The sequence below is a fragment of the Limulus polyphemus genome, unplaced genomic scaffold (genome assembly GCF_000517525.1).
Source record: "Limulus polyphemus unplaced genomic scaffold, Limulus_polyphemus-2.1.2 Scaffold1440, whole genome shotgun sequence".
NCBI classification, from domain to species: Eukaryota; Metazoa; Arthropoda; class Merostomata; order Xiphosura; family Limulidae; genus Limulus; species Limulus polyphemus.
The window spans coordinates 106392-120019 of record NW_013667050.1 but is presented as its reverse complement, the minus strand read 5'-3'; the positions used below and the strand labels follow the sequence as shown (position 1 = coordinate 120019).

Here is a 13628-nt window from a genome sequence, read left to right as displayed (position 1 = left end):
TAATGTGGAAGTGGATGCTATGATAAATAACACAAAAATCCTAATTTTCACACAGTTTATTTATAACAGAACATTATTACAATATTCATTATAACTCCACCAAAAGTTTTGTATAAGCTTTAAAACTCATTATGTATATACTTATTACATGGTATATACTGTGCAATGGTCAGGGTGACTTTATATTAAGACGTAGTGGCCAATGTAGGGGTACTTTCTGTTATCCGCTTTCAACACCCAGTTCTTAATGCCATTCCACAGTGTTTCAGGTTATTAATTAATTGACGGTCATTGATCGCAGAAGTGTGTTATGAGCCAAAGTTGAGAGGCCACGGGTCAAAGTAAGAAGTGGATATAACTCAAGAAACGATATATATATATATATATAATAGGCTTCTGTGTCCTGAATGTTGTTTTATAGAAAATGTTAGTAATGTTTTTGGTACAAGGACGTGGCGCCATCTATGAATATAGTTAACGTTACTTACGTCAAAGATAATAAATGCTCAATAACAGCAATAATAAGGGTTGGGGGTTGGAGAGGATTATGAACCTCCAATAATATGCCACTTGTTCCAAACTATCGTCTCACAAACTGTGGTTGAGATTGGCATAGCGATCTAGGAGTAGATAGATAACGGACAAACAGAAAAAGACACCGATTTTTTTTGTTTTTTATATATATATATACATATTTTAAATGTTTGAAGTTACGAATTCGAATGTACAGGGAACGCATGTCTTTAAGAGTTCTCTTTCACGTTAAAGCAACATCAGTTTTATTTCCAAGTTATGTCCTACAGTGGTTCAACTGTGGCTTATTGTGCAGCTTTATGTTTACAAGAAATAAAATTTACCAATCTAAATTTTATTGCGCTATTCAATAGCGAAGAATATTCGAATTGAAAACAACAACAAAAACGACTTCAAATTAAAAGGCTTTTTATGACTAATTTGTTTTATATCACATTTAACTTGTTAAACATTTTCCAATGAAGACTTGTCAAATCAAACGTGATTGTATAACGTGAAAAATTATGAAATAATTAATTACAAAGTTATTAAAAGATAAGAGGGTATACACTGCACCCCATTTTATGCTTGCAAAATAAAGAAATGATCACATTGACAGTTTCAAACTTGAGCTGTGAACTGTTAATAAGTAAGAGTGATTTATCTCGAAATTTTGTTGTAGGTGGAGCCCATTGCTTTAAACGCTTGCGCGTGCTGCCTATAAAAGCTACGTGCAAACGCTGGTTACAAATATCGGTTGCCCAATATCTGGTGTGTCATGGGTTAATTTTCGCAGAATGAAGCTTTATTTTTGTAAAACCAACTTCTTTAACGGCGATAGTAAAGCGCTAAAACCTGCACACTAATATATAATTTGTTATTGTACCGAGCTTAATTCCGTAATAGTTTTTCTGACTGGTGCATAACTTCGTATGTGAAAATTCGGTTAAAACTATTTTAACGTTACTGAGCATCTGGTGACGGTTTCTTGACGTCATGTTCCCTGCCGAGCCTCATGATGCGAAACCATGGCAACCGTAAAATGGGAAAGCCGTACTAGTTTGTGATTGGTTACCACCATTCGCAATTTCTTTTCATTATCATATCGTAGCGGATTCCTTTCCAGCGACTGTGGGCCTTTTTGCTGTGCTGTTACCACTGGCGGAGAAAGAAAAACTTGGTTTGTACGCAAAGGATAACCGTGGATCTTATTTTGTGAGGATTTTTTGGTAAGGAAGTGGCTGCCAGTGGTGACTTCGAGTGGTGTTCATAGGAGGAACCAGTTAAGCAGTGTGTGAGGGGAAGCCGCTCTAAAGGAGCCCAGAGCCGCGGACTGCTGCCGCCGCCATGGGGTGTGCTATGAGTGCCGAGGAGCGGGCAGCGATGGCCCGTAGTAGACAAATAGAAAAAAATCTTAAAGAAGATGGAATGCAAGCTGCTAAGGATATAAAATTACTGCTTTTAGGTAAAACTTTTCCTCTGTATAATATTTTCATTGACAATAGTCAAAGTTGTTAAAGGTATTTTTGTATATAAAAAAAAAATCGTGCAATACATTAAAATAGTTCTGCATGTTAATATCGCTTACATTGACACTTAGATATTATAAACTTTTTTCTTCTGTCCAAAAATGTTATTTTCTCGATCGTGGTGAACATCTGCATACATAGTATAAACAAATGAACTTGACATGCAAGTCAACTCTGCTGATCGATATATGGGTTTCCATGTCTTTACACGCTTTTCTTTATTTTCTTTTCTTTTCAGGTGCTGGAGAATCGGGGAAGAGCACGATCGTAAAACAAATGAAGTAAGCTACAATATTTTTTTCTCTTTTTCAATAGAATATTGTATATTGTCATACACTAAGAGTAAAACTTACTAAGCCTAATAGCAGACTATTAGTCAATCAAATAAAACGAGTTCTTGGGTGCGGCCTATAGTTAGGGTGTGGTCGAGCTAGGAGAATCGAACATGCCAGTGGAAGCTCGTCTCGATAAGCATAATACACAGAAAATATATTTCACCCGACAAAATAACGGTTTAGTTTTGCATAACATTACTTTCACAGCATTTATTAAATTGAAAAAAAGTTGTCTAGAAGTAACACTCGCATTAATAAATTACACCTGCCATCTTTGTATAGTCGTGCGATTTGGATATTTTACTCCATGTGTATAATAATAATAATAAAACCTCATTAAAAAGAAATACAATTCACCTAATGGTCTTATAAATAAGGTGGCAAATAAGTAAGCGATATATTTTACCTAGTTTATACTCGTGTTTCTATTGTGAAAGGAGTTGAAACATAAAGTTAAATATGTCATGTTTTGCGAGTGCATGGAAATCGATTGAAAAGGTTGGCGCCATGTTGGGAAGGCGCCTCGATCTTGGCTTTCCGGCACAGCAAACGGGTATTGCCGTAAGAAACAATAAATAGTCGCTTGCTTCTTTGCAGGAAACTTTTCACACACTGAGTTTATGAAACGTTAGTACAGACAGTTGAGATAAAGTCTCATTTCATGAGGGTAACATGACCTACCAATAGTTTTTTGTGTGAAAAGTGTTGCTTCAAATATAGACTGCTATGTATAAACTTAGTGTTTGCTGTAAGACATTTGATTTGTAAATACGTTACCTTATAAAATCCATAATTTTAACATACCAATACACTCTCCAGTTTGTTGTATATATATTAGTCGTATGTTTTGAAACTTCAAAATTGTAGCATTTGCGATAAAGTAGTAGAGACAACATGATATTTTTGCATCATATTTTATCTGTTTGTTAAATATCGACTTGGAATGGCCAGTAAATAAATTAATAAGGTTAGTTTCGTGCTGAATAGAACACGTCTTAAAATTTATGAAAAATAATAAGATTATCAACTACGTGAAGAAAGCATCAGAAACGCTAGAATGTTTTTATTATTCCATACATATTCAATTCGATTGAATATATTTATAAATATCGAATATTAAGTGAAAAGGCACACACATTTGAAGTATTAGTTTTATAAACTCATCTTATAAAAACATTGGTTTTTAATGGGTTTCCTTATGTAAAAATATTTAACCATAGCCTAGAATGTAGGGTTTCTTTACACGTGACAGTTTCCTTTCCAGAAACGAACTTGTCGTAGTTGTGCATAGATAAATTATTGTCATCCATTGCGTTTAGTATTGAACAAAGTTAATATAATGTGTTCTTTTTTCTTATATACATCAATAGTTTTCGAACATTTTATAAATTAAAAGCTTTAGAACATCATGTAATTCGTAACAAAGTTTAGGTATTAGCTTTTTTCCCTACTTCTTTGAACAAAAGTAAATTTTATTGGGAAATAAAGGAAGCCTCAACAATTTTTTCTCTATCTTTATTCGGTGAATAGTTGTAAAAAGTAGTATCACCTTTAGTTGTATACTTAGCTTTCTTCATCCTTCTAATAGATTTGGAGCGGAAGTATCGGTTTTACTGAAATCATCATCATTGCATTAATAGACCTGTTGTTTCAAGGCAGGGCTAATTTAGTTTGGCACTAGAAGCCACGTGGAAAACTGCAACTATTTTCTTTTGTTTGCCTGTATGGAAGTATAAAGAAACAATAAGCTAAGCTGTAAATCATATTATGCATGATATCTTTGGTTGCGAAATTTTAATGAAATAGCAATTTCAAAGATGTATGTATCAAGTAAGTAGGAGAGCAACCTATACAAATATTTACACATTACAAGAAAATCAATAGAAAAGTAAGTGACTTAACTATATTCAGCTTGTTATTTATTAAGTTAAAGCTAGATTTTAGCATTAATGATGTACTAAATTTTTTTTCTAAAATTGGAATGTAGTGTGTTAACGGTTTAATACTATAGTGAGAGGTAGTGTATATTTTGCACTAAATTATTCAATGATATTGATTTTGTGCCAATATTGTAAAACTGGATTGATTACTTTCAATAAACGGCTTATCTATCTATATATACGATACCAACTTCAATTTTTAATTCATTTTTCTTTCAGTTATATGTAAATACAAATATTAAACGATTTGTATATTTAAGGTATAGGGAATTAGTTTTTGATGAGGCTGCTTGTATTGCAACCATTACAAGCAGATAACTGAAAAATTGTGCATGGGTGAAATATCGTCACCGGACATATAGATTAATAAATTCAACATTTTTTTTTTCAGTTTCATAATTTTGTTATGAACTTTTCGTCAAATGGCTTAACAGGCATCATAATCATATCTGTATGTTTATGTCTTTTATTAGAATTATATTTAACACTATAAGTTTAACGAAGTAGAAATATACCAGGACTAGTACTTCTGTTAGATTTTGAAGGAAAACACCTTTTGATACGTTTTCTTCGAAAGGTTTAGATGATTTTATAGATGCTTGTTTTTATAATAATATAGAATTGAATGTATCTCTCAAAATGGCTTTTTAATTATATATTCGAAGATAAAACAGACTGTGGACATGGAGATCCCCCTTCCACTTATTTATTCATTTTAGCTGTTGATATGTTTGTAATTATTATAAAACATTATTTGAATATACAACAAGAATTAAAAATAAGAAATATTAATTTCACTGTTTCTCAATATGCATATCTTGTAGTGGGATTGAAAAATTCTCAGTCAACGATTTTAAATGTATTTGAAACTTGTCAAGTTTAAATTTAAACTTAAATATATGTAATGTTGTTTGAGTTGTTGTAGATAGATGCAGTTCAATTATTTTAAATATTAAATGCTAGTTAAATAGGACTTTTTTTAATCTTCAACAGATTTAACATTCATTAATAATATAAATTACGATACTAAAATTAAAAGGATTGAAAGAAAGCCGACTTTAAAAAATCTATCTTTCCGGATGTTTTTGAATTTATTGGACTTTTATGGAGTATAGCTGGTTTTTATCATAAATTGTTGCTCATATATGTCAAAATAAAGCTTGTTTTGTTGAGTATCCAATATCATAAATGCCCTTCCGTAAATCAATATTAAATAAAATGAAATAACTCCGAAACAAAACATTCTTGCAGTTTGTCATGTTTTACTTTTTGAGTATTTATTGTTTTCAATTCCTCCAGTCCAACTGCGCAACTTCCATTATTTGCATAGGCTTATGAATTATTATCACCAGTCCTAGCATAATTATTTGGTAACTAAGAGTTGAGAATATGTGAACTACAAGCCGCTGGTGTTGCTTTTAATCTTAGTTTCAATGCATGTGTGTTCTGTTGGTCAAGTTGTAACTCGTGCTAGAGTATTTTGATTAGTTATTCTTTTTAATTTTATAAGTGTTATTCAGTATTTCCGGTTAGTAATCTCAATCCTTAACTTTAAAATAATCAAATCTACCTTTAGCTTATTAAATGTCATTTCTTTATATAATCATGTTTTTCCAAATTGATTTCTACAACATTTTTAAGTTGCTAAAATAAAATAAAAATATGTTAGATTTTCTGGGACTGGAGAAAATATGGCCAATCCTGAAAATTAGAGAAATATTGACAGTCATGAATAATGGGAATAAGCACAAATCAACTGCAACTGGTAGAATTACTGTTCTACAAAGTAAAAACTATAAAAGATATTTTAATGGGAAGTATACCAAGTCCGTTTTATTGAATATTAAGGATATTGGTAGAAATTAGTAAAAATTAATTCGCGATGTCAAACCAGATAAAATATGCAGAAAAAATCCTTTTTCAAGGTTATGAAAACGATATCTACTCTCATGTGAATAATTAATTAACAAAAACCAAGAAATGATAAACAGTATTCAATACACACTGGAAGTACAAATTGAGATATAAGATATATAATATAATAGAGTTATATAAAAGTATGGAATATTGGAAAACATATTCATGATATCTTTTGAAAGGATGTTTTGTTAGCTTGGTTAAGTTTTATAGATAGTATACAAACTGAGGAAATAAATTTATTGCGGAACCAAGATGATATAACCTTATAAGTAAAGTTAAATAGAAAAACCTTTGTATTTGTATGAAGGAAAACATTTTACCTGACAAAAAGTACACCTTTAACATTTAATTTCTATCTATCGATCAAAAATGGAAGAATAATACTTTTATGTGATATATTTCAGTTAAAGAGATACTCCATGCAAGTTGGTAGATGCAAAAGTGTACAACTTACGAAACATGTGATAAAACCAAATGTCACATATGTACAAAGTCCACAATAAAATAAAAGCGTATTAAAACATGTTGTATTTGAATATGTGAATTTCAAAGTTAATAATCTTTAACAATGTCTACAACAATAAGATTGTCACATTATGTTTATCAGTCGATGTTTTCTGACACAAGTTTATTTTTTATCCTAAGCACGTTTAGAATTCCGTGTTGCTCAGAAAGTGTTTAATAGCATTAAAATTCAGTTAAGTGAATTTAGTCATTGACATATTAAATATTTATGAAATAAATAGGTACTTAGTGAGCAATTATATATATATGATAAAGATAAAATAATCAAGATATACAGATAGCAATATGTTTTCAAATATAAAAAAAAAATCATAACTATGATAGTGGGATTAATTCAGACTCACATAAAACCATTTGAAATATCAATAGGTCAACGAACAATAATTCATGTAGAATTAAAAATATGAAATACTATACCATGAAGTAACGTAAAAGAACTCACTAAACTATTTAAGTTAAACTATAAAGATCCTTTATTAAATGTTTAATTCAAACTGAAAACATGATTGTTAAACTAAATACAATTCTTGACACCTGACTGTCATTTAAGTAAATTTTACTTAATTTTAATATACACTTTTTGTAATTTTTTTCGGGGTGCACATTGAATAATATTTTTTGTTGTTGCTATATGTATCTCTTTTGTTCATATGCTTCATTTATTCATATGCAACTGTTATCGACTGCAGTTGATAATGAAACTAAACTAAGAATATCGTAATGATTCCAACGTCATATAAAGTTTACACTCGAAATTTCAACAAAGAATATAATTTATCAACCTTTAATATTATAGACTGAAAGAAGTATTTTTATATCAAAACGATGGAATTAAAAATATTAATGTCATTATTATGATAAAGCTGTTTCTCTCTAGATCAATCGTATTGGTCAAGGGAACAAAGTGTTAAGTCGAGAGAAGTGTCTTCTTTATTTAAACACTTTATGATATGGGGTAGGTTCATAATATATATAAAAGAAAAATACAACTAAGTGTTGGTAATGATTTTTCGAGCAGTAAACAAGCTGAATTTGTTAAAGATGTTTTTGTTTGAAAAACAGCATATTGCCAAAAGCATGAGCGTATTTATATTATTTGAAACAGCACTGAAAAGGAAAATATTGATAGTATAATTGCAACTTAAAATTATTTTCATTGTTTAACAAAATCAGAAACTGTTAACTATTTTTACTTATATTTGATTAAATGACAAATTGAAATGGGTCACAATAATACGTTACATTCAATTCTTTATTGTTTGTGTTTCCAAACTTGTTCAAATAATTTCGTAAAGATGAACTGTATGATATTTATTTATAACTAGAATACCAACTTGTTCAAATAATTTCGTAAAGATGAACTGTATGATATTTATTTATAACTAGAATACCAACTTGTTCAAATAATTTCGTAAAGATGAACTGTATGATATTTATTTATAACCAGAATACCAACTTTTTCAAGCATCGATAAAAGGGAGACGGCTGAAGAAATGGGGATTACTAAGTTTATATGTTGGCTTTTGCATTTTGTAAACTTATCTGAATAATATGTGTTAATTTGCTTTTTGATTTTATACGTGAGTGTAATGATTATAAACTATTCTAAAAACTTCATCTTTGGTAGTGAAGTTCTGCTGTATTTATATGTAAGTTTTTCAAAGTTTTAGTGCGTACAAGAGTAGGGGGTAGGGTAAACATGACAAAATAGCGTCATCCAACTAAAAATGCGTCGGATTTTTTTGTGTGATTCACTAACTTAATAAGATTCTTCATCAGTGTGGATTTGCGCATCGTTTAGATTATTGGTTTTTCTCGGCTAATGATATTTTATAGCACCACCAGGTGTTGTATTGTTTTCTTGTTTAGAATTTTCAGGTAAAGCTACACAAGGGCTATCTACACATAGCTATCCCTAATACTGAACTGATAGACTCTATGGAAGGCACTCACTGCCAACTTTTATAAGTATAGTATAAAAAAAATCTAATCTTATAAGGCCAAGTAGGGATCGATATATACGTAGTCTAGCTAGCTATAGTAGCATAGAATGTTTTAATGCTACAAAAAGTATTAAAACAAGAAACTCATAACTACAAAAACTGAGTTACTTCAAATGTTAAAAAAATTATCCCTAGTTTAGCAAATCACTGTAATTAAGTTACTCTTAGCCAATGATGCATACATGAAAGGAATAATTGGGATCCCAGATAGAAGAGATTTGTGAAATAATTAGAGCGACAAGGTTCGCCATCTTTTGTACGCTTGTCTAGAAAAGTCAGTTACGTATTTAGATGAAAATTCGTTGAAATCGTGAAATTTTGATTCACTCCATAACCACGTATATAGCGATTTAGGCGGTTTTATAAGTACAAAAATCTTTAGTTTTTTGCTCAGCCAGTACTGTGAAATAGTCAATAGTCTGAACATAACACCTTGTTTTCATACTGCCATATAGTTTATCGGTGTATGATTGAGTAACATCATTCTAAATTTCCCGTACTATTCCCCACAATTCAGTCATGATGTTTAATGCTATTTGACTTTTTTCAGTTTTAAATAAGCCCCTAAAGCCTGTTAATATTGTACTTGTGCAGGCCAAACAATGGTTGTTAGTGTTCTTTCGACCTGTTTACTGTCAAGATATCGTTTCACCATATTTGTTGTTTGTTTGGGATCGTTTTCTTGCTAAAAGTTTAATCCCCGTCCCATGAGTCGTGTTCCTGAGGGAATGGCTTAATGGATAAGGATGAGCATGTACCATTCAGCAGTCAAGGTGCCATACATTTTGTGTAGGTCACCGACATCGTTGGCTTAGAGGCAGCCCCAAACTTACTCTAGTTCTTAAACATACTTTACTTTAAATGTTGTACATTGATTATGATACGGTTCTCTTTTTCGTCGTCGGAGAAACTGTCGTCGTTGTTGCTGTTAAACATTCCAAACTTGGGTTTATCTGTAATGAACACACATCCACATCTTTGCTAATTCCACTGTTTGTGGTTTGATGGCCATTTTAACATTTCAATTTTTTCAGAATTGGTATCTGAGCAGCTACACGTTCGTGCTCATGTTTATCTCACTGTTCTTGAGATAACATTCACACCTGGATTTATAGCGAGGTCGTTGGGAAGACCTTTACTCAATCGTCGTCTATCTTGTATAGAACATAACTTGAGATACTTAGCATTACTTTTGAAAAGTTTCGATTTTCTATCTCAACATTCTATTAATAACAGTTTCAATTTGACGTTACCCTCTTTAAGGTCTTTTAAACAACTCATATAGAAGCATGAAGTCTTGCTGCAATGTTTTGCATAGAGTATCCTTGTCCAGCCAAAATCCTAATTTCTACATGCTTGTCGTGCAGCTTTTCAACCTGGGAACGATCACTAGATTACACTTTTTACTAATTAGCGCATTATGATTGCCTATCTTTTTATAGGTTATGTACTGGTGAGGTGTGATTAGTTGGATGACAACAAATCAAATGTTACCTGTCAGTACGTGACTGTACTCTAGTAATGTAGTTCGTTTTCGTTCAATAAAGAGACGACACTTCTGTGTTTATTACTTTTTCTCTCACCGTTTCCATGATTATTTCCAATATTGATGTCAAGCGTGCATAGTGTTAATAAAACTTAATAGTAATATATTTTCTTTATTTACGTATTATGTCATATTTCTTTTTCTCTCATTTTGTTTATGAATAAAAATAGATAGATGGATTTTAGTTCTGGCTCAATATGTGAAGAGGTATATATTATTCTATATACAGTTTTGGACTCGAACACATGTTTGATGTGAGTGAGTTATAGGTGATATTTACTGAAATATCTAACTAACCTACATAATTCAATGTCCTCTTGATTAAAATGTTGTTATATTCAAATTTCTTGAATAAGAATGCCTATAGATTATCGAAAATACTCTTACCTTGTGTAATAGGATTAACCTACATAGTTAAATGTCCTCTTGATTAAAATGTTGTTATATTCAAATTTCTTGAATAAGAATGCCTATAGATTATCGAAAATACTCTTACCTTGTGTAATAGGATTAACCTACATAGTTCAATGTCCTCTTGATTAAAACGTTGTGTTTCGTTCACTATACCAGTTATTTTAAAAAAGGTCTACAACGAATAGCCCCCTCAGGGAAACAGCAGTAAGTTTGAAGGCTTATAACGCTAAAAACCAGGTTTCGGTACCCGTAGTGAGCACAGCACAGATAACCCATTAGCTTTGCGCTTAACTACAAACGAACAAACACGCTGACTAGTAGGCGCTTATACGATTTTAAACGTTTAGAAATGTAATAAGAGGTCTAAGGTGGCGAAACACATTGATTATTTTTCATGACTCTATGTAATTAATTTAGTGTAATTTTATTAATCTTAAAAACAATACCCTGGTCTAAGTAACAGTTGAATAGTGCTCCCTTGAAAGATATGTATCATTAAGTATTTGCTTTAGAAATAAATATTTATAATAGATTAAACAACCAATAAATGTCACAAAATATCTAGGAAATCAACTACCCTAACTAACATTTGTTCATAAAGCGCAAAAGCATTAGTGAAGATCCCATGTTGTGTGAGAAGGTAAAATAATACCTTTAGAATATCTGTTTGTGGCGTCAGCATTAAAATTGTACAACTACGACTTTCTTAACTCCATTAAACAATAAAATCGTTATGCTCTTAACTTATATTCACGTGAGTACAACAGTAGAGATAAATAAACATATGATGATCACAGTCATCTCCTTACCAATAAATAAAATAACATATTCAGTACGTAATACTACAATTTCGTTGATTGAAGAATGTTCATACAGTTAACCTACATAAGAAACAAATATTATAAAATATTAATATCACCTATTTATTTTGAAAAGAACTCATATTTATGCCATGCTAAACGATTGAATATTATTACCTAACACCTGGAAGCATGGAACTTAAAAATACATATCCTTTAATATATTTGTCGTTCTAAATGATACAGATTTGAATGTCGAAAGTTTAAGTTTTTAATAATACAATCGCGCATTAAATTTACATATTCGAACATTTTGATGAATTTTACGCTCATCTTATAACAATCGACATTTTTTAACTCTTCCACTACCATTGGCACATATCATCCCTTCTAGAGCACTGTTACAGGACTTTGGAATTTTGTACTACTATGGAAAAAAAAGTATTTCCATCAAACGTCCCAGAGTTTACCAGTATCAACTTTCAGAGTAGATAATTAAGTACTAAAACATGTGTCTGTTTAAAGATTTTGTATATCTAAAAATAAATATGAATCTGGGAGAGATATTTACCTAATAAACGTAGCAGTAAAAGCGTTAATAATAAACATAAGTTCAGTGATATAACATTGGTGCCTCAAAAATAGACATTCAGGAGCTAGTGTTACATCATTTAGCTTTTAGTTAGCTTGTATGCTCATTTTATAGCAGTCGGAATATTTTTAGCACTATATCATGTAAAAAAAATGAACGTTAAGGCACCGAAGTTACATTGCCCAATGTGTGAATGAGTTTGTCCAGTATTTTACGTTAATCGATACAACAATTCTGTGTATGTACAATACGGATTAGATGCAAAATGTTCCTATTTTCAAACGTGAAGAGATATATACCTAAGTTAAAGTGATTAAAAGAAAATTCATCACACAACTTTTAAAGCATTTCCTGCAGAAAATTCAAACATTTGCTGTCAAAATAATGTTTTAGGCTGAAGAGATTCTCTTTTTCATTTAATTTTTAACTTATTTCCTCTTGTACGAACCTGTAAAATATAAAGCATAAATTTATGTTTTATGTTGTGAGACTATAGTTTCTATATTTCAAACACTGTGAGTGGAAAGGATGTTTTTATGTGTGGTTTGTGTCTCATCCAAATTATAGAGCACACAAGCGTCATAACTTGGTTATTTGCAGCACTTTATTTAAATGGTTATGTGAAGCGTATCAATTGTTCATTGTAAATTATGTTATTGCGCACTTTTTATAAATAAATTAGACAATTGGAAGATCTTTGAACTACTTGTGAGTAAATTAGACGTAAACGTGCTCGTTACCTTTGAATAGATAATGTTAGAATTTCTCAGTATTTCATGAATAGAAATTATCCAATGGCTTCTGCCAGTTAATTTCTCATAGCTCTTCAACTTTAAACAATATTAGAAACAAAAACTAGCTAGTTCGAAAACAACGTGCAAGATTTATGTTGATCAACACGTTCAAGTCACTTTTTGAAATGATACTCAACTGCAAAAAATAAAATAAAAAAATCACTGTTGCCTTGAGAATTCTGTGTTTTCTGATGCATCGTCAGTTGGTTGAAAAACAGAAGTCACGAACATTTAATTGACTTTAATAGGTCACAAGAAGAGTGAGACTATCTTAACTTTATAAGCTTCGTATACATTGTCATTTCCTAAAACGGTATTGGACAGATCGTATATAACGAAAATGGAGGCATGAAAATTGTAGATTTTTTTTAATTGCACTCGCAAATGGTGGACAATCCTTCATCCTCTCAATTACCTTCTGTAGTGTAAGTCTAAAACAAAAGGGAATCCTCAATAGCCGCGACACTTGATATTCATTTAAGCAGAGTTATAGTAAATTAATCTATGAGACTCTTTTCCCCCTTTTTATTAGCTATAATTTTGTGCGCCAGCAGTACCAAGCGTGGGGTGCGCTCATATCCGATTTGATTTTATCAATCATCAGGATGTCTACCATTCTACCCTCAAATTGAAATTCTTTTAAGCAGGATTAGAGTAAATTAATCTATGAGACTCTTTTCCCCCTTTTTATTAGCTATAATTTTGTGCGCCAGCAGT

The 13628-nt window shown here is 31.1% G+C and overlaps 1 protein-coding gene across 1 annotated transcript in view; it reads left to right on the top strand.

Moving 5' to 3' along the window:
• Positions 1-1244: 1244 nt before the first annotated feature.
• Positions 1245-13628, top strand: part of LOC106463578 (guanine nucleotide-binding protein G(o) subunit alpha-like) — a 97908-nt gene continuing 85524 nt past the window's right edge. Inside the window, exons 1-2 of the mRNA XM_022391108.1 lie at positions 1245-1978; positions 2281-2323. Of these exons, the coding sequence (XP_022246816.1) occupies positions 1861-1978; positions 2281-2323 (161 nt within the window). The 5' untranslated portion in view covers positions 1245-1860. The remainder of the gene's footprint in view (positions 1979-2280; positions 2324-13628) is intronic.